Here is a 21735-nt window from a genome sequence, read left to right on the forward strand (position 1 = left end):
GTAGCGTTACGACATCATTGAAGAAATACTGTGTGCACTGGCAGCAAAATTTGTTTGCATACAGCCAATAATACTCAATATCAGTACTTTTTACTTCGTCCTGCTCCAATATCATTGCAAATGCGTAAGATCGCACGCTCTAGATGAGATGCCCACTTTTTATATGTAGAAACAAGAGCCATACTTTTCTTGTATCGATATTGACCTTGGGGTATTTCTGAGTCCTTCAATTGGAGAGGAGTGAGCATACTTGATGAGTATGTATTAGCCACTTGACCCAAAGGAGTGTATTGGTGAGAATGAGTCTCGAGATTCTATCCTCAAGTATAAATTCATTCTATGCCCTTATCGGTAACCATACGCACCAAAATACTATACCTCAATCAAAATTCAATATCAAAACAACAAAGCAATATTTTGCCTGTGAAATCTCTGATAACAAGATTTCATCAAGAAAATGTCTTCATTCACTAACCTGAAGAGAGTCAGAATATGTGAATATTTTTATATTCAATTTCGAGGGAGAGTCATTTTAAAACTTTCTTCCATTTTTACGAGCTAGCTCTTCGGTCAATCGCGAGCGAAATCAACTGTATTTGTCATCAATAAATCCCCAATGACATCTTATCGCAACAAGCACCCCAACATTACCCCTCCAAAGCCTCCCATAAAATTTTCCCCTCCCACCCCAAGAAACCCTCCTCCCAACCCACAACAATGCGACTCCAACACCTCTCCGATTTCAAGCCCCAAGCTGCGACTCGCGCATGGGCATCTATTCCCAATCCCAACGGACTGCCGCTCATCGCAACAGCCACTTCTGATAAATCGGTCCGAGTCTATTCGCTCAATAACTTCACGTTGCATTCGACTTTGGAAGGGGGCCATGAGAGAAGTGTGAGATCTGCGGCGTGGAAACCGGGGGTTAGGAGAGATGGTGCTTTGACGATTGCGACGGGGAGTTTTGATGCGACCATGGGGATTTGGAGACGGAAGGAGGATGCGGGGAATGGTAATGGAAATGATGGCGGGGATGGACCATTGGAGATGGAGATTGGAGCGGATGGAGAGGTGAATAAAGGAGCGCAGTTGAGAAGAGGAGGGGAAGATGAGGAGGATGAAGGGGATGATTGGGAATTTTCGATTGTGTTGGAGGGTCATGATTCGGAGATTAAAAATGTGGCTTATTCGCCCAGTGGACAATGGCTGGCTTCTTGTTCGAGAGATAAGACGGTTTGGATATGGGAAGAAATAGGAGAGGAGGGTGAAGATGAATTCGAAACAGTTGCAGTTTTGCAAGATCATAAAGCAGATGTTAAATGTGTTTGTTGGAGAAAAGACGATGGCAATGGAGAAGTTCTTGCGAGTGGTAGTTATGACGATACGATTTTACTATCCCGCGAAGATGGCGAGGGAGACTGGGAGACCGTGGCTACACTAGAGGGTCACGAAGGCACTGTATGGAATCTTGATTGGGAGCCCGAAGTTCTCATGAAGACAGCGTCTAGCGATGAATCCTCGGCGCCAGCAACCCCACGACTCCTCTCCTCATCCGCAGACATGAGCATTCGCATCTGGTCCAAAGTACCCACGCCACCACCCCAAAACAAACCCTCCTATTTCAACCCCGGCATCCCCAGCACCATGCGCCCCGGCCCCGAAAACGAGACCTGGGAATGCACGGCCACGCTTCCCAAAGTCCACGATCTACCCATCTACAGCATTAGCTGGAGCAAACAAACCGGTCGTATAGTATCCACCGGCGGAGACGGCAAAATCGCCATCTACGAGGAACAAACCAAGGGACGAAATAGTGTGGGTGGTACTATTGAGAAAGAATGGACGGTTCTCACTGTTCTAGAAGGTGCTCATGGTCCGTATGAAATTAACCATGTGACGTGGTGTCAACGATTCGACAACGGCAAGAAAACCCCAGATGAAGAAATGGTTATTACGACGGGTGACGATGGAATTACGAAAGCATGGAGTATTGAAGAAAATGCGGAAGAAAGCCAAGTAGAAACATAATGGTATGTATGGATAATGGGAAGGTCATTTTCATAAAGAACTCATGGGTTGGTATAATATCGTCGGGTCAGTTATAAAAATACGCACTACTAGTTAGTTATAAGCATAGCGTTCGGCGTTGTATAGGTCGGGTTAGATTTGCTGGGAATGAACAGGTGAATGCATATACACAACATGTAAATAGCTTTTATACCTCCCTTAGATACCATGAAATGGTTCGCATAGCTTGTTATGTATGTATGTATGTAGATATACAAGATCAACAAACTCAACAGAATAAACACAAAATTTCATTTTCTTCAATCTTTTTATATCGTTTTACTAGAATGTTATTCCTATCTATCTACTCATAAGTAGGTATTACAAATTAAATTCTTTTCGAAGAACATGTAAGTAGGTGAGGTGAGTAAGTAAAGTACATGATTGAAATCATTGAAATCATTGAAATCATTGAAATCATTGAAATCATTGAAATCATTGAAATCATTGAAATCATTGAAATCATTGAAATCATTGAAATCATTGAAATCATTGAAATCATCAAGAAGAACCAAGAAGAATCAAGAAAATAATCAAAGTTGAGTAACTAAAATCCTCCTAGACGTACTACAGCTATCCCAAATAACAAACAGAATAGTTGACGCGCATTTTTGAAAAGAAGAGGGAAATGGAAATGGAAATGGAAATGGAAATGGAAATGGAAATGGGAAATGGGAAAGGGGGATATTCAAACAGATGTTCGGCGCGGAATTGAAAGGGGAAAGAAGAGAAAGGAAAATGAGAGAGAAGAGAAGAGAGGAGAAATGTGAACTCGTGACGATATCATCGCCGCAATCAACGTCGTGGTCATCGTCGTCTTCCAATACAAGTCGCGATATCGGATCCAAATAATATAAACAGCAATAGCATCGATCGATTTTCTCCAGCATCGATATGATATCTCGGATTGGTTTCATCTCATCTCCACATATACCACGGCATCTCACACCACACCACACCACAGCACACCAATCCTCCCTCCCCAACCATCTCCACAGCTAACCCCTCATCAAATTCCCATGCGGCACCCCCACTCCCCCGCCAATCCTCCACCACAAAAAATTCTCCACCGTCTTCCGCACTAACCCCCTCGCCTTCCGCACCCTCATCCCCTTTTTCAACCGTCGAAAACTCTCGGGTAGTCTTTTCCCATCTGGATCGCGCGCGGTGGCGGACTCCCACCACTCTTCTTCTCTCTTGCATCTTTGCAGGATTTGGGAGACGGTGCATGGGGTGAAGAGGGTGTGGGGTGGGAAACGGATTGGTGATGTATTTGTGTTTGTATTCGGGGTTGGTTTTGGGGGGTGGAGAGATTGGAAAGACGGAGGGGGATTGGCGCAGAGAGTAATATCAGGGAGCGTCGTAGTATTTCCCACCGGATGTAGATAACTCATAGGTATCGCCGCCGAAATAGAAGATGCGTAGTCCAGCGGCCACCAATTCGAATTCGAGTCGTACAGAAATTTCTCATCGAGCGTCTGCATGACATGCGCGATGTGATCAGCGTCTAATCCGCGGCCGTGCAGATAGAGAATGAGGGATTGGGCGGGGGGCACCGCATATGCGGAACCGGAACGCGTGAGGTCGACGTAGGAGGTGTTGGAGTTGCTGGAGGAGGTGGAGCTGGGTGGGGCGGGGATCTTGGATTTGCGGGGTTTGAGACGGAGGAGGGGGTGGGGTTTGGATTTGGGTTTGAGGGGGGGTTTGGAGAGGGGGGTTTTGGAGTGTGTGCTTTTGGTTTTGTGGCTGGGGGGTTGGGGAGCGAGGATTTTTCTTTGGGCTTGTGGCTGTTGAGTTTGGCGATGTTGGCGGTGGAGAGGGAGGATTTGCGGAGGGAGCTGGCGCTTTTGGATGCGGATTTCGAGAAGGTTTCGCATGGTGCGTCTTCTGGGGTTGGGGGGAGCGATCGATTCTTCCCGAAAGCTCGGGAAAGTGATTTTACGGTAGGAACGAAAGATTTCGTGGCTTTCGCAGACTTTGTCGACGACGGCACCGGTGTCAATGAACCTGTCGAAGATCTCGATCTCGATGACGATCTTCTGGATGTGGGAACGGGATCCAAATAACTCATTATCACCATTTCCGCAGTCGGATCGTGAGGTTTATGGGTTTCTTCGTGGGCGGAATAGCCGAGTATATCTTCCATAAAATCCGCATCCCAGGACGCAGGACGCGCATTTTTTCTTTCCGAAGGCGCAATACCAATGGTCGTACAATCATTAGCTACTTCGTACGGAGGGTAGAGTTGGAATGCGTGGGGTGCGAATTTCGATGTACCGATTGCGTAATCTTCTTGACACTCCGTACCATGGTATGAGGAATTACCAAAAGAGTAATTGACAGATACTCCATCATCGCTTTCGTAGTCTTCGTCATCGTCGGTATCGTATGGTTCTTCGCTGACGAGACTCTCTGCATTTGGTGGCGCTAAAATGTCTTGACTGAATCTGCTGTTGAAGGTATAGCTACGTGCCATGCGTCCTCGGAAACTATCACTGGTGCGTATGTTGGTGTTGGCGCCAGTGCGATGATCATCAGTGATGTCATATCCTTCAACAATCGAACCCGCATAATCTCCTTCTTCAGATCCATCGCCAGATCTATTGCTCAGAGAAACCTCAGAAGGACGGCGAGAGAATCGATCCGCCTCGGAACCTGTGGATTCTGTCGGATCAGAATTTCCCGTACCCTCTCCACCGTTGTAATCATCGTATAGAAAGCCATCACTATCATATTCCGTCGGACTTCCAGTCGTGACATCCTCATCAGAACATCTCCGCTGACCTCTCTCCACACACCCATCATCCTCTCCCTCACAACCCTCCAATCGAAACCTCAACTCCAATTCCTTCAAGCCCGGAATCTCCAATCCACGCACCTCTCTCATATTAACCCCATTCAGACCAACATCATTCGGTTCAAACAACGGCACCCCAAAATAATCCGAATAATTACTCTTAACATCAAACGCCGGGCCCATTCTCCAATCTCCCGCTGCAACAATATGAAAATGTCTCTGCATCTTCGTCATATCTTCCCATTCATGAGCCCATCCCGGCATTCCCAGATCAACCAAATTTTTATGTCTCGGTTCCGATCCCAGTTCGTCATCATCATCATCATCTTCTTCTTCTTCTTCTTCTTCCATCTCCACAATCGAAACAACATCCCCATCATCACCCACCACACTTCCCGCCTTCGAAGTAGGAGGATTAACATACCCCTCGGGAATAAAATCAAAAGGAACCCGAATCTCCGCCCCACACAATCTCTTCAATTCCCTCGTCGTCAACGCAACAACATGATCAGGATCCGCTTCCTCGGTACTATCCGCCCACTCACTCACTTCCTGATACCGATCATACGCCAAATACGGATTATCCGTCTCGGGATTATACCCCGGGATCTCCGCACCGTATGCCGCCGGATTCTGATAGAAGCGTCGCGCATGCTTATGGTACACGGTATCCGAAGAAATATTATCCCAATTGAGCGAGAACGAGCCGCGGGAACTGTAGTGCCGGGATCGTAGAGAAGGAGAGCGAGAGCGAGAGCGCGCTTCCTGCGGCCCCAGAGTCGAAACGTCGGATTCCGAGCCTGATCTTCTCCTTGACTTTGATTTATCGAAAGGCGCGTGCGTATTCTTACTCGGAGTAAATTGTTTGGGGTCGAATCTGGGGAAATCGTGGATCTCGGGATTGCGGCGCGGGCCAATGAATGGTCGTGCGCCATCTCTCGGTTCCATGATATCCTCATCGCCTTGAAAACTCATGTTGAGACTTTCGCCTTCCTCGAAAGAAGAATGTTGGTCTGGAGATTCACTCCCGTCCATTTGCGCTCCAAGCATGACGTGGTCATCTTTTGTAGGTCGGATTGTCTGTGATGAATGTCCCGAGTTATTACTCCGTCTGCTGAGACTCCGAGTAAAGTTCCATGCCTTGCTTGTTCCAGACCCTACACTGTCGTCGCTTCCTCTTTCTTTATCTCTGCTTCTATCGATTGATAGACTTCCCTTGGAAAGACTTCTTGCTACTTCGCCTTTAGCCTTATCAGACCTGCAATCCTTATTCTCGACCTGCGAATTCCAAGTTGCGTGTAAATCTTGACCAACACTCCTTCCTCTCTCACGCGAAACATTTTCCACAGAACGAAATAATAGAGAAGGCGCATGCTCGTAAGCAATTACAACTCCCGACGAATCAAGTTCAATTTCTTCCGAACCATCCGTTTCACTTACTTGGTACTCATCATCCAGCCCCAGAGAAGCATTGCGCTTTTCCAAGTCATCCGCCTGAACGGTCGACATGCTCGAGACGGTCGAGGGTACTGGCTGTGCTAGAACCCGCTTGTCTTTTTCTTCTCATTCTGTGCAATTCTGGACTCAGAGGCTTGAATATCTTTACCTGTGACATTTTTCCCGTGCCGACAAACAAAGATTCTCCATCATGATCATCATCTCTCTTCTCATCCGCACAAACAGTTTCACCACCCTCCTCCTTCTCACCCCTCTCCACCACCTCTACACCCGCAGTAATTACCGTCCTCCCCCTAACCCCCCTCTCCACCTCCCACAAACCACACACACACATCCCTCCACATGTCTCTCCTCCACGCCCGTCCCAAAATCCACATTCAGCGTAATATCCTCTTCGAACAGAATGCGATCGCCCCCCTCCGTAATCAACGCGCGCGCCTCCACCAACTGATAATGTTGTTCGGGCGTCATCGAGAGGGGGCCCGGATAAGGGGGTACTCCTCGAGGAAGCATTTGTTGTTGGTTGAATTTTGAGGATTGAGTTGAGTTGAGTTCGAGAATAGTCGAGGATGGGTCGGATGGCTGTCGTGATATTTTGTCCCGGGTGGTTTTCTGATTGGAAAGTAAAAGTAAAACTAAAACTAAAAGGAAAAGTAAAAGTAAAGTCCAATATTTTCCTAGATACTTCTCGAATCAACTTCAACTTCAACCTATCAATGAATACCCATGGACCTGAACTATAATTTTCAATTCGAAAACTGAACAAAGCTAGCTAGCTCAAGAAGCACAATCTTCCTACTTATTCATTAATAAATCAGTGAATCCCTCTCTCGTGACAGAAATCCACACAGACACATACCTTTATAGTATTCACTCTCTAGCAATTATCAGCACTTTGATTGTTACTATATACACTTTCTCTTTATCAATCAAAAAGAGACGATGTTTTTTTTTTGTTTTTTATATTTATTTTATTTTAGAAAACAAGATCAAGATCAAGAATTATTAAAAGTGACTCGGGAAGAGTAGATGGGATGGGTAACTAACTAATAAACAATGCTGTCTCGTTTCTCAAAGCCAATTATCCAATCCAAATCCAATCCAAATCCAAATTCAAATCCAATGCTATATACGCGACGTGTCGAAAAGCCAGCCGAGATACCTACCTACCTACCTAATCCATCCATCAATAAAGAAACAGAACCTAAACTCCAGCCAACACAGATAATTTGTAGCAAAACACAAACAATCAAGATCAAAGTGAAGCATAAAAGCAATATTACAAATGTAAACAGAGACCATGTGTGTGAAAATTTGAGAGTAAATTTAATTATCTACCCACCTACCTAGGTACCTAGGTAATGTGAATGAATGGAAGGATAAAGACTTGCAAAGAAAGTACCTAGTGGATGATGGTAGTGAATGAGATGAGATGATATGATATGATATTAGGTAACAAGATCAACAGAATCGAAAAGGGTGAATTCGAGAAAAGAGATGAACGTGAGAAAAGCGAGATGAAGAGTAAATGAATGACAAATGGTGAGAGGGTTAGAAAGATCCATATCTCAGTCTGAGATATGGATCTCTTGTTTCTAGAGAGAGATTGTGAGTCCAATATAATGGCTACTAGGTAGGCATGTGTGAGTTCAAACCAGCTCCTCTCACTCTATTCTATCGTGAACATAGGGATCTTTACCCAATATCCAATACCCAATACCCAATTCCCAACAAGTCTCTCCACGAATTGCTCCTCTCCATTGTGATTCTTGTGTCCATTATATTAAATCCACAAACCTACTTCTCTGTCCAACTGACCTGCACTTGCATCTAAACTTATTACACTCTCAAACCTCATCATAAACCAACCCATTCAACCTCTCCCAGTCCTTTCAGCCAAAATTCCCAATTAGTGTCCCCTTCCTTTCTCCGGAAACTTTCTCCCTTCCTTTCTCCCAAAAAATCCTCTCCATCTTCTCTTCCTCTCGGACATCAACTGACTCCCCATCCCCATCTACATCCCCATCTACATTCTCACGAATGGACATCATTTCTTGTTTCTATCTTACATAGATACATAGATACATATATAAAAAAGTTATCATTCACAAATATGCCAATATAAAGTCAAAGTCGATGATGATATACAAGGGACATTGCATGAAAATCCTCTTTCTGCATTCATTCTATACCACTCCACGACTACTTCAATATGTTCTGCAAAATTTCACCATGAGTGACTGACTTCATCAACAGGGTGTGCATCGGCTACAAATCTAATGCACCGATGGAAATGAAACCATGGCACTTGCCACCATTAGACAAAAACTTCAACACTTCACAAATTCACAGCATCAATCAGTGCAACTTGACATTTTAAATTCTTAATAGTTTCCATTTTATTCATTTACTGGCACACAGTTGTCAAGTTATCAAAATATACAACCAACCACGCAATCCAAAACATCCAATCCAATCCTCGCAATTCAAACAGGCCATTTCCTCTCATCGCAATCAAATTCATCCCTTAACCTTTGTTTCCCCCACTGAAAGTCTAGACGAGATCTAACATTATGCACCTGTCATCCCAACCTATCCCGTCCCATTCCGGCATATCCCAAAAAACAAAAAACACCAATTGAAATCCCAAACTTCGCATACCCAAACATACTAACATGCACCTTGCCAAATTGGTTGGTTGCAAAATAAAGCAAAAAAAGACGCACATACGCATACTCCAAACGTGTTTCTAATCGATAAATCAATCATTTGAAATGATCAGAAAACAAGCTTTGGCCCCAACCGAACCCCTTAAGTGATGCGTGGGTTTTAGTTGCTTCCCAGATAATAAACACACCAACCATGAATCATGGTTCGACAACTATTGTACAGATGTTTGTAGTCGATTGATGCGAAGGAAACGACAGAAGTTGGGTATCAGAATTTCAAAAAATTGAAGAAAAATGCAGGTATGCAAGACCAGAATCCGAACCGACTTGCCCAGCCCCAAATGACTCCAAGAACAATGCGAATTTATAATAGATGTGGTAAGTAAAGTCAAAAAAATATTACGAGGCGATTTCCAAACTTTTTAGTATATGTAATAGTAGTAGTTCGTCTCCAGCAGTTCTTGGAGATATTGTTTCTTTCATATTCATATAACGTTTGCCGCAATAATGTATCCGGAGTTTGGCTTGAATATGACTCCGGGTGAGTGGACCTTTTGGAATGCTATTTTTGTGGCTCGGCTCTGCTGTTAAAATGCACCCTCGAAAGATTAATGTTTGCAGATATGCAGTTTGCCAATCCTTCAAGACTCGTCAACTGGCAGATCGGTATCCTGAATCATGTTGACGTCGACTTCATCCTCAGCATCAGGATTGACAAGATATGCTAATGGTGCCCAAACCCGCCAGTGTAAAATACCGATATGGGCAATTCTGGTTGCAATATCTGAAATTTCCTCCTTTTGTCCGTTTGCTTGGGCATTGAGGTTCATAAGTCCATTCGTAGGTTTTGGCGACGTGGCCGCATCAAATATCTGGAGACTCGTCAAAGGAGTATATGACTCGACAAGCTTTTGTAACTCGGGGAAAAGTTTCGAAATTATGTACGTTTCTGCTTCTTGATAGATCCTGGATTGCGAATTTGAGAGATGAAATTGAAGATGTGATTCGAATACTGGAAGGCGTGCCATAGGTGTTGGTGTTGAGCGAAGAATTTGCAAAGCAATGTTTGAGGATAACACGGCCCACCTATCTTGTGACGAAGAAGAAGCCAGGAGAGCTTGTAGAGAGGTGCGCACTTGCGACGTAGAGTCGGAATTCTGAATAGACAGGTAAAGTGGTGTTACAGGATACGTCTCGGGCGTGGATGCAGTCGTTGATGGAGACGATCTTGGGCTAGACGATAAGGAGTCCATAGCTTCGTCTTCTAGATTTGGTACCCATACTTGTCGACCCGAAAGTTCTCTCGAGAAATGACCTCTTTCCTGTACCATGTGATTATACTTCCGTTTGGCTGTAAAGTCATTCTCTGAGGGTACAGTCGGCGCCGAGAGTACACCTTCATCTGCAGGAGAAGAGATATAAGACGAAGCAGCAGGTGTATCATCCTGTGGAACAGATCGGACCTCGTTCGATTTGGATGTTGCATCAAGTTTGTGATAGAGGAACATACAAATCTCAAGGTTAATTAGATCCAGCATATCCGCACGAAGTTTAACAAGGCGCTCCTCATCGAATAGGAAGGTGTGAGGAACAGGTTCCAAGGCTTTCGATGGTAGGGTTAGATTTACAAGTGCTTTCATGAAGTCCCACGTGTTTCCTTGAGTTCGTGTTGATGCATCCGAGGGAAGACTATCTGGCAAATTTGATGCCTTTCTGAACCAATCATGGGCTGAAGCAATGTCTACTCTACCCATTGCAATCTTTCTTACAAAGAATTTTTGCTCAAATTGGACAGTGTCTTCGATGAGCAGCGGGCGCAAACACCTGATCTGATGATTTGCAACATCCTAAATCACTTATCAGTAAATGTCTACCAGGTACATATCACATAGAACTTACGAGCTTCATAGCTTCCAAGACACCCAGCAGGTTTCGCATTCCGGAGACCAACATTGCCACATCTCCGTTTTGGTTACCCTCACTCAAGTGAACGACCATCTCATCAACCCAACTATCTCTCATTGGCGCACAATGGCACTTCAAAAGTTGTGATAGCCACAACGCAAGTTTATTCAGATCAGCAACGCCTTTTCGAAATTGCTGCATTAATAGATCAACGTTAAAGGTCTCCTCGACCGATGACCGATCCCGCTGTGGGACTAATGTTTCGAGAATGCCTTTGATGGCTTTCAGCGTGGCTGGCAAGCACCACTCCGCATCACCTAAATCTTTCTCGAATTGCTCACGATCTTTACTCATCAAAAAGCCTTCAAGTTGCGATCGCATCGTCTCCCAGAAATCGTTGGCCTTCTGGCTCTTCTTGCGTCCCTTTTCTCCATCGAGATTGGGCCTAAAGTGTAAATCCGGATCGAAGTTAATGTCGTGTCGGAGTTTGGGGTTGTGCACTATCTTATTCACATCGAGTTCACTTAATGTTGATTTGGTGACGGGAGGTTCTAATGCTGGCTTGACCACGGTCTGTGTACTTTTCTTTGACGCATCGGAAACTTCTTGGCTAGATGAGGTTGTCGATCGTTCAAAAGGATATCTGGGGGCCGGATTTGTGGGTGGTGAGCTACTACTAGCTGTGAATGTATTGGTCGATTGTAGACCATATCCCTGAGGGTTGTGGCTGTTAATCTCCCTGGATTCTTGCGGTCTCTCTGTTACCTGAGCCTCGGGTACCGCTCTTCCATCATTATTCGCCGGTCTCTCGGGGGTAGTGGTGATGCTATTCCCACGTTGTCTCTTCCCTGCATCGTGCTCCATTTTGCCCTGATTTTCAACCAAACTTTGTGGTGTTTAACTGCAAAAGTTGTCTCCAGATGATCAAGTTGTTATTATTAGAGAAGAATTGCGCCGTAGTGCAAGAGATGCCAAAAGTAAAACTATTAAAGTACCGTGTTAGTAATTGCCTTTTCTAGTGGCTTGGGCTTCCAGGTATAGTTAATTGTGTGTGGGCAAACAACGAGTGAGCTCTGTACTTCGAAGAGTATGATCTCGTGGATGCGGTTGCGGGTAGGAACATTTTCTTGTACACCCATTTCGAGGAGTTCTCGAATCCACACGAAAGAGTTGTTTGTACTTATGCACAAGGCCGGGAACTTGCAAAAAACATACCTCTTTGTGAAACCTGATAGATCCTCTTCGCCCCAATGATTTGACAACCAATGTTTTTTTAATTGATTTTTTCCCCCGCCGAATTGAATTGCTGGTGGCGACAATGGTAGCTGTACCGGAAAGGACAGGAATTGGCTGGAAAGCCTTGTTGAATGAATGAAGTCGAGAGGAGGTTGTTGAAAGATGACCACAACAAAGGATGTTCTTTGGAAGCAGAACAATCCAATAAAAGAGGAAAGGGCAATGAGAGATGAAAGCAAAAGATATTAAAGAAGTAAGGAAGGAAAACAATTGAGAGAAAATGACAATTGAAGTGTATAATTACAATTGTGCGAGTGAGAGTAGTGAGGAGTATCGAGTGTGGTAGTTCTTTGGTTTGGGCTTGGGGGGAATTTTGGGATGGCTGTATGCTGATGTGATAGTGAGTGCTGATGCAGTGGATTGCAGTATATGCAATACTGTAATGCTATGCAAGCGTTTTTTGGTTTTTTTGGTTTTTTTGGTTTTTTGGTTTCTTTATTTCTTTCTTTCTTTTCTTTTCTTTTCTTTTCTTTTCTTGTTTTGATCCTTCTTTGGAATGAAGAGACGGAGAGGAGAGAAAGGAAAGAGCAAAGTTTCGAATTCGAATTCGAATGTGAAAAAGCGGAGGGAGAGAAAGAGAAAGAGAGCAGACGAGAGAGGATCTGAGATTGTGATGGGTCCGCATTGAGACAACAGACGTGCTCTGTTTGGAATGAAAGCAGGGGACGCCTTGACCTTTGGGAAATTCAATAAGCCAGGGAATCGTTCCTCCACAATAGTCTGGCTATATTATATAATACAGCGAAATGGATAGTTAATATGTATTGTAATAGTGTAATATGTAGATGATAGGTGTGTGATGAAGAGAGGAGAATGAAAGATGGAGAATGAAAGATGGAGAGAGAGAGAGCGAGAGAGAGTGTGTGTGTGTGTGTGTGTATGTGTGTATTCTTCTTTTTTAATTACGAATTTTTATATCGATCAATGCAAGCTGACTCTCTGAGCGATGTTACTTTTTCAAGAGGAAATCGACCATATATTAGGTATAGTGTATCTGGGTATACTCTGGAGGTGTAGTAAGTTGGTGGTATATAATATATAATATGTAACAAGGGGTGAGAGGGTAAGAGGGTAAAGGGTAATAAGAGGGTAAAATGGTAAGAGGGTTAGGAGGTACAAAGTAAGAGGTAAGATACAAAGCAAGAAGTAAGAAGTAAAAAGTGCCTAGGTAACTTCTTAGCATCAACAGTAAGTACCTATCTAGTCTCTGTCTAGTCCCTATTTCTAAGTATCTCTAGTTCTTTAGTTCTAAATCTTCTCATCTTTTCATCCTTTAGTGTTACTCAGCTGGACCAGATATTCAATAGACATCCATCCTCGCCTCCCCACACACGAGTCAATACGACCAGATAGGCTTGGAGACGATACTACCTGCTAGTACCTAGGTAGGTATATGGTATGTGTGTCTGAATCAATCCATCGTAAATAAATACTTAAATCCTGAATACTCAATATTCAATACTCAATACCTAAGAATGAACCACCACTTTCAACCAAAACCTCATACCTAGCTGATAAATAGGTAGATAGATTCTTGACAAAATCCTCTTTCCGTCTGTATGGTTCGATTGACGACATGGCTAGTTCATTTAGTTGCGTGATTTGACATCATTTCTATTGCTTTCTTTTTCACACCTAGACAATACAATACAATGCAATACAATACATACCTACATGGACAGTACATACATACATAAGTTATTTTTATCCTTTACCGACCGACCGTATTCCTCAAAAAGAGATTTGTGAAAATATCTCCGAGAATGAGAAAAGGATAAGGATTGGTCATTGTCATGTCGACATTGCCATTGCCATTGCCATTGCCATTGCCATCACCATCACCATTGCCACCGTCGCCTTCACCGTCACTGCCGCCAATCTAATTCTTCATTATTTTTTCATACCAACAGTTAGGTTAGGGATCACCAGAAAGTTCCTGAAAAGTTAACGCCTCCTATCTCATCTTTAATGTTATTTTAATACGCCCAATTTATTTATTGCCTGCATGTGCATATGCAGCAGCCTTGCTTTCGCATCGGCAGTGAAAGCAGGCGCGCGGTCCATACTTGAGAGGTGATTGGCGAATTTTGCTCAGGCTCCTGGAAATCATGCAGAGATGGATCTGATTCTCCCATATACCTTCCCACGATTTCCATGATATCACGACATTGTATTGCAACTCTTCGGCATTCACATTACAGGTCACACTCCCCATCTGGAAACTTAGATTTCAACGGTTGTTAGATCTTCCTTAGCATTCCCTAGGCAGACCTTAGGAGACACGGGAAGCTGTGGTAAGGGAAGGAATCAGCCGTGGCCCGTATGATACAGAACCCAGGAGCCTAGGTAAGTGGGAGGTGATAACATCCTAGAGGAACACAAGTCCATTAAGGATTTAGTAAACTTTCTAGTGAGTTTGGGTAATCTTAGCCTTGGTGGACGTTGAAGATTACTTTTCATGCTGCTGATGATACACGCATTCATACGCCAATGCGAGATGCTGACTCGTTGATTAAGTGTGAGGGGAGGGAGAGAACTGAGAACTGAGAACTGAGAACTGAGAACTTAGAACTCAGAACTCAGAACTCCAAAGCAGGGTTGAATGTCGGCGAAACCGATGCAGCTCAAAGTCTATTATCATCCAGCTTAACTCCGTACAGACTCCAGAATACCTAGTAAGTAGTACAAAGGCTAACAGTCCGTATACCCTACATTCTACATTCTACATTCTACATTCTACATTCTACATTCTACATTCTACATTCTACACTATATACTCTATCCTCTATACTCTATATCCTCTACTCTATCCTCTGTTTACTCCGTACTTTACCTGTACTCGGTACAGCCTTCATACCCAGGATTACTAGGCTCTTCTAGGCTTGTTCCAGGCCTTATTATTAGAGTTTTGAACTCCATGTACTAAACCCCTGGTTCAAAGTCATTTCATTTTCCTTCTCGTTTTAACAATCGGCAGCCGTGCTATGGGGTCGGGGGTGCACTATCCAGTCAGAAACAATTAGGAATCCCGCAACTACCGCCTTTTCTCGCTTTTTAATCCTTATCCATCGATCCCTCGTCTCGCCTGACGGTCTGAGCCGTCTCGCCTGATATCTTCCGCTACCAAAACCACTTCTCTGATACTTTGATTCTACAGAGCATGGCGCGTTTCCCAATTCGATCTTCTGGGATTCCAAACCCTTGTGGCCGGGTTCATCTTTATGTCATAATAGGTTAGATCCCTACCAATTGACTGGATGCTGGATTGTCCCCTCTTCTTCAGCCTCGTGCTCACCATTTTTTCACCGAATCACCTCAAGTAACCATGGGTATCCTCGAAGCCCGATTATCAACAATCTCTCCATTTCCTTCTAGAAGCTATCGTCTTGTTAGCTCGGAAAGGATATTCCCTACAGTATTCCTCGAAACAATCTGAAAGATACATCCGTATCAGCTTATCAGCACAACAGGGCCAGCGAAAGTAAAAAAATTAGATCGTGGCCAAAACGGACGGGACCTTCTCACCCAACGGATCAATGCTTAACCAAAGAAACGCTCCAACTCGGGTAGGGACACCATCATTGCTGCACGCAGCCTTACCATCTGAAAACATAAGTATGCAGCAGTAGCTGAATTCGCAAAGGTCGCCGTTCAGGAGCATCAAGATTTTATTACTCAGATCATTTCCACCGATGTAGGGCGTCGCCAGGGGCGTCAGATTTCGCTTCTCAAACTGTAATATGACCGATGCGAAAAGCTGTTCATGATCCTATAAGCCCCTTCTCCAGTGTTCACTTCTTACTACGTACTTTTATTCAGATGACGCCCGGGGACACGGAAAATAGATTCAACCGAATGTAATCTCAGACAGTCCTCTTCCTCTGAACAACGGGAAATCTTGAAGAAGGACGGGCTCTTGTGACAACAGAGGAATTGCAACATATCTACGTGTAGAAAACTCTCTCCCGTCTTTTCCAAATCATCTGCAAGACTTGGTGTTCCTCACAGGGCTCACACTGTTACTTCGTATATGAGAATCTATACACAACGTAGTCACAACATCGGCAAGCCCGTCGCTCGTCACCTATCCCACACGTAAGGAAGACCAGGTAAATCTCATCAAACACAATTTCACAAGTCTTTTCAATTTTTGCAACCTCCACGTCCATGTCGTACTCAACACGTACATTACTATAAGAGATGGGTCCGATATATTAACTCGCTGCAAAGCTCACGAGAGACGGACATTGGCATACTTGGGTACCTCCTTACTAAACGTACTATTTGATCACAGTCTAATATGAAATCGATATGCAAACAAACGCAAGAAGCGGAACGATCAACTTCTGTTTGTTTGTCCGTTCTATCGAATTCTTTCCCCCTCCTTCCCTCCCCTTTCACTATCGCCTCCGCCTTATCCACTCCCTGCGAACGGAAAGTAGCCCAAAAGAGGTTCGAGGCTACCGAAGAATGCATTGGTAGCAGTAACATGAGTTTCTAGTAACAATCAGGGGTTTCTGCGGCTACCAAGAAATGAAACTTTGGTGTCATGATGGAAGATTATGGATCAAACATCGATAGTTTTGGAGATCGACTCAAGACTCAAGAGAAAACTCAAATCAAAAACACCCGACGCTTCCACCCCCCATCCCCCCCCCCCCCCCCCCCCCAAAAAGTGAGGCGTGCGAGATTTTGCGCCACAAAGGGAACGGACGAGTCTCGGACAATCTCATCTTATCTCATCATCACGTGTTGAATGTTTTTGGAACCAAAAGTCTCGCGATGTTTGGAATCAATGTGGTCAGATTCTAAGACTCTGAGATTCCTCAAAGCAAGCCAAAGCATCTCAAACCTACTTGTATACAATCGAGTACGACCTGTCTAGGGACACTATCATATCATACCATTAACTCGTATATCTCGGGCAACTCTTGAAGGTTACCAATCTTACCATACATGACCTACGAGACGGCTTGGGACTATGAAAGTAAGATCAGTAAGATCCTACATGCTCATCCTGCAACCCCCTTGGGCGACTGAACGAATGACTCAAGTTGCCAGAGAAGTTACAAGTTTGGAAAATGCGCCGAAGACTTTGAAAAAAAGTTCTCGGTTTATTCATCCGTCTTGCCTCATATGAACCCTTTCTCGGTGCTCACAATCTCAGCCACCACTTGTTCGTAATCTATTAATCGCCGTCAATATTTCAAGGTTCGCTTTGCATATCAATTTATAAAAAAATTGATTGATTTTTCTCTTCCCCATTCATTTATCCATTTCTTATCATTTCTGCCATTTTGATATTACCAAGCTGTCCAAAGGTCTGGGGGGGGCAATTTCAAGATTGGAAATCCGGGAGTTACGGCATGAAGTTTTCCGCATGCTTTGATCGTCCAGTTCTCATTCCTCATTTCTCGTACCGGTATCATTACCATCCGACGATGAGATGAACAGTTGTTATCTACTCCATTCTTTGAAAAGTTTATTGAATCAAGGATAATCCCATTTTACTTTTCCAAGGCATCTTCGTTTCAAAATGGATGTCCTTGCATTTTTGCGCTACGTCGCGGTATTGAAATCACACGTCTCGGAATTAATGATCTATGCGGTAAATGAATTATTGAGTGCTTGCACCTGCATACAATAAATTCCAAGGCAATATATTACTTTGCGCGCGGGCGGACTCGGAAGAATTTCAGCCAACCTCATACTTCACGACATATTATCGATATATTGATAAATGTGACGTATATACCATAAAGGTTACATGGAATTTTCCATACTTGACAGGTTCACGAATCAAAGTTTCTGTTGGATTCGGAGATGGTCAAGGTGTTACTCAAAACGCTTGGTCCTCGAATGCTTTCTTGCTTTTCCAAGCGATGTGCAGAATCGAACATGCGGTTCATCTTTTCAAAGTGTGGTTTCACAACTGCTTACTTGATACTTGATACTCGAGTCGACAGAAGACGAAGGAACATTAAATACCTATGGAATGCTCCGGGGCTCGAGTCCGCATTTCGGAACAATATCTATGCAGATGTGATGAAATGAGTGAACGTCAGTTCCTGGCGAATGAATGATAGTTCCATACTTTCATCTGGCTCCATACAATGACCATTCTATACATCACATGAAAGTAGGTATCTAAATGCAAAGGCGAAATAGAGTGAGTCACATAACTTCCTGCGATCCTGCGGTTGCCCGAATTTTCTAGCTCTTTAGTCGAGATGCATTTTGATCTATTCATTGTCGTCCAATCGTTCTCGCTCCATCATCATCTCCCAATCATTACCTCCTATTCTTTTATTCATTTTCCCATTCCATCCCATCCCATCACATCAAACCACATAAATCACATAATGCACGTGGCGACAACCAACATCCAGTACAAATTATAATTCATCACCACACATATTACAAGAAGCACCTCGCGGATACCCACATCCTCATCCCTATCGCCACCATTGGGAAAAAGGTCTTTCTTTCTTTCTTTCTTTCTTTCTTTCTTTTGAAAATCAAATCCGCTAGAATTACCAATCATCACACCTGTCTAAAGCCTTCAAGGCTCAACGCCGCTATCTGTGCAACGCACTGTCAGAATGGTGTGGTAGGTAGGTGCAACACGTGCTACGCATGTTTTGGGTGAGTACTGCAGTATGCTTGCGCGGGGAGGCGTGATTGTAGATGTGCATGTAGTGAGTGGTGTATGTGTGTGTGTATATGTATGTGTGTATGTGTGTGTGTGCGATTATATGTATGGTTTGGTGATGCTGCGATAGAGAGAGATGGAATATGTGGTGTGGTGTGGTGTGGTGTGGTGTGGTGTGATGGGGTTGGTGTTGGTGTTTGTAGGTGAAGGATGGGGATGTAGTGGGATTTTATGGATATGCGATGTAGTGGGATGTTATGGATGTGTGATGTGCGATGTCCGATGTGTGATGTGTATGTACTAGGCTTGGCTTAACTTAACTCAACTTAACTCAACCTGACTCGACCTGAATCGACTTATACTGAGTAGGTAGCCTGAGTAGCCTGAGTAGGTAGCCTGAGTAGTCTGAGTTGTGATGAGGTGAGGTTGTGATGAGGTGAGGTTGTTACGAGGTGAGGTGAGGTTATGACGAGGTGAGGTTATAACAAGGTGAGGTAAGGGTAAGGTGTAATAGGAGATTATAATAGTAAATAAGTAAATACTATAGATATCTATCTATCTATTAGTCGATTGATTAATACAAACCCTCTCCCCCTCTCTCTCATACAACTACACAATCACCATCCATCCATCCATCCATACACACACACACACACATACACACTTCAGAATTCCAAATTTTGAAAACTCTATTCTGGCTTGGGTATTCTGGCTCGGGTGGAGATCGGATTTTGGGTAGGGGGATTTTGTTTAGGGAGATGTAAGATTTAGGGTGTTGGGTGTTGGGTGTTGGGGAGATGTAGGATGTAGAATGGGTGTAGAATATAGGATGTAGTGTAGATGGAAAAGGAGGGTAGAATGGGTGTAGGATGTATGGGATGTAGAATGAGTATATATTATAGATTAGATGTATGGATATATGTATATATGAATCTATTAAGCTTGGATCTTTGTATATTGGTATGATGTATGATGTAGAATGTATGTTTTTATTATAGAAGATAGAAGATAGAAGATAGTAAATAGTAAATAGTAAAGAGTAAATATTAAATAGTAAATAGTAAATAGTAAATAGTAAATAGTAAATAGTAAATAGTAAATAGTCAATAGTAAATAGTAATAGTAACTAGTAAATAGTAAATAGTAAATAGTAAATAGTAAATAGTAAATAGTAACCTCCAATCCTCAGGCGTAGCAATTTATTTTTGTTTTTATTTTTGTTTTATATTCACATTTATTATATTATTATTATTATTATTATTATTATTATTATTATTATTATTATTATTATTATTATTATATTATTATTATTATTATTATTATTATTCTTATTATATTATTATTATTATTATTATTATTATTATTATTATTTATTATTATTATTATTATTATTATTATTATTATTATTATTATTATTATTATATTATAGTTCACCGGTACTCACTTGTATACTTATCCATAGATATCAATACTAGAATAGAATAGAATTCTTATATCTGAAGACTTGAAGACTTGAAAGCTTGAAAGAAACCCACCCGAGAGGAGGGAGATGAGAGGTGATGTTGATTGAGTGTATAGATTTATTTATTTATTTTATTTATTTATATTAATTAACATCTGTTTTAAACCTCTCTAAGGGTATTTAGATATACTAAGATAAGAAACTATTTAAGTAACGTAATTGTCGCAATTGAATTTAGCAATTTAACTTCAATGTTAGGGGTTATTCGTTTCTTTATAAATACAATCCGCTTTTGTTTCTAAAAGGGAATGTTTGATCCGAGTTGTTGATTGATTGATTGATTGATTGATTGATTTAGTTTAACGTCCCGCTCCAGTCCATGACTATATAAGACGGCTAGGCTCTAAAAGCTTAGCAATGCTAATGAATATCTACAGTAGATATGATCAATTTTGGGGGAGTAAAAACAAATATTGGGGTGCTCTGCCTGATCTCTATTCGGAGTGCAAATAGAGATATAATATCTTCATCCACTAAGACCTTTCCCTCTTCTTTTTTTCTCTACCCCTAATCCTATTAAAGTATTCCGATATTCAATCCTTTTTCAAACTTGGAATCCAATTTGCTATCCCTTCCTTCTATAAGGGACAAAAATTATCCCCTCCCGAATTACCTCCAGTATAGCAAAAGATTCTTTTACTAATAAAATGAAAATAGAAGGCATTATTCTTCTTTTAACTCTATCTCTTTTAAACTAGCCCTTTGTATACCTTCATAAACTTGATATCCTCCAGCCTTTATTAGATATATATAATCGAAACTATTGAAAATGGTGGGGTAGAATCGAACCCTAAGCCCTACAACCCATACACAAATCAATTCGAAAAATTCGAAAATTCGAAAATCGAAGGAAAAACGTTGTATCGTATCGATGCCCAGAGTATAGAATTAATTAAAAGGTAATGATATTCTCTGTATCGTAAAGTCGTATTCGAATGGCTGAAAGCTAAAAAGAGAGAAAGGGTTGTAATTCGAAAAGAGTGGCAACGAGCTCTATATTGAAAAGACTTTTCCAAAAAAAAGAAGAGGCTAACTTTCCATATCATATCTATAAAGATAATAATAAAAAGCAGATATTGAATCTAACTGAGGCTTCTATAACCTTTGTATTCGCGTTGCTTTACTAGTATTCATCTTTTCATAAAAATCACTATCGCAAAATCGTAATATAATCCTTCCTTCCCTATATCTTCCAAAACCCCTTTTCTTCCAATTCTTCCGATTCCATCTGCGACTCAATCTTAGCTCTGCAGACTCTTGAAAAAGAGCTGGAGGTTCGTAGGATGCACCGCGTACAGGTGTTGAGTCTTCGCATCCCGTTTGATCCGAGTTGTTATTAAGGCAAAGCTTGGTTTCCGGATAGATAGGC

General features: G+C 42.5%; 3 protein-coding genes across 3 annotated transcripts; 1 reads left to right on the plus strand and 2 right to left on the minus strand.

The window, feature by feature from the left end:
- Positions 1–717: 717 nt before the first annotated feature.
- EAF02_005846 (uncharacterized protein) lies at positions 718–2028 on the plus strand (the record flags this gene model as incomplete). The annotated part of the gene is made up of 1 exon (XM_038901894.1): positions 718–2028. The coding sequence occupies one exon, from the start codon at positions 718–720 to the stop codon at positions 2026–2028; it is 1311 nt and encodes a 436-aa protein (XP_038758111.1).
- A 1546-nt stretch (positions 2029–3574) lies between these two features.
- EAF02_005847 (uncharacterized protein) lies at positions 3575–6835 on the minus strand (the record flags this gene model as incomplete). Its single annotated transcript, XM_038901895.1, has 3 exons — positions 3575–6412; positions 6471–6584; positions 6653–6835. The coding sequence occupies 3 exons, from the start codon at positions 6833–6835 to the stop codon at positions 3575–3577; spliced, it is 3135 nt and encodes a 1044-aa protein (XP_038758112.1).
- Positions 6836–9632: 2797 nt separating this feature from the next.
- EAF02_005848 (uncharacterized protein) lies at positions 9633–11760 on the minus strand (the record flags this gene model as incomplete). The annotated part of the gene is made up of 2 exons (XM_038901896.1): positions 9633–10838; positions 10891–11760. The coding sequence occupies 2 exons, from the start codon at positions 11758–11760 to the stop codon at positions 9633–9635; spliced, it is 2076 nt and encodes a 691-aa protein (XP_038758113.1).
- Between the last annotated feature and the right edge of the window lie 9975 nt (positions 11761–21735).

This window comes from Botrytis sinoallii (assembly GCF_014898435.1).
Source record: "Botrytis sinoallii strain Bc 23 chromosome Unknown BSIN_009, whole genome shotgun sequence".
In the NCBI taxonomy this organism is placed as follows: Eukaryota; Fungi; Ascomycota; class Leotiomycetes; order Helotiales; family Sclerotiniaceae; genus Botrytis; species Botrytis sinoallii.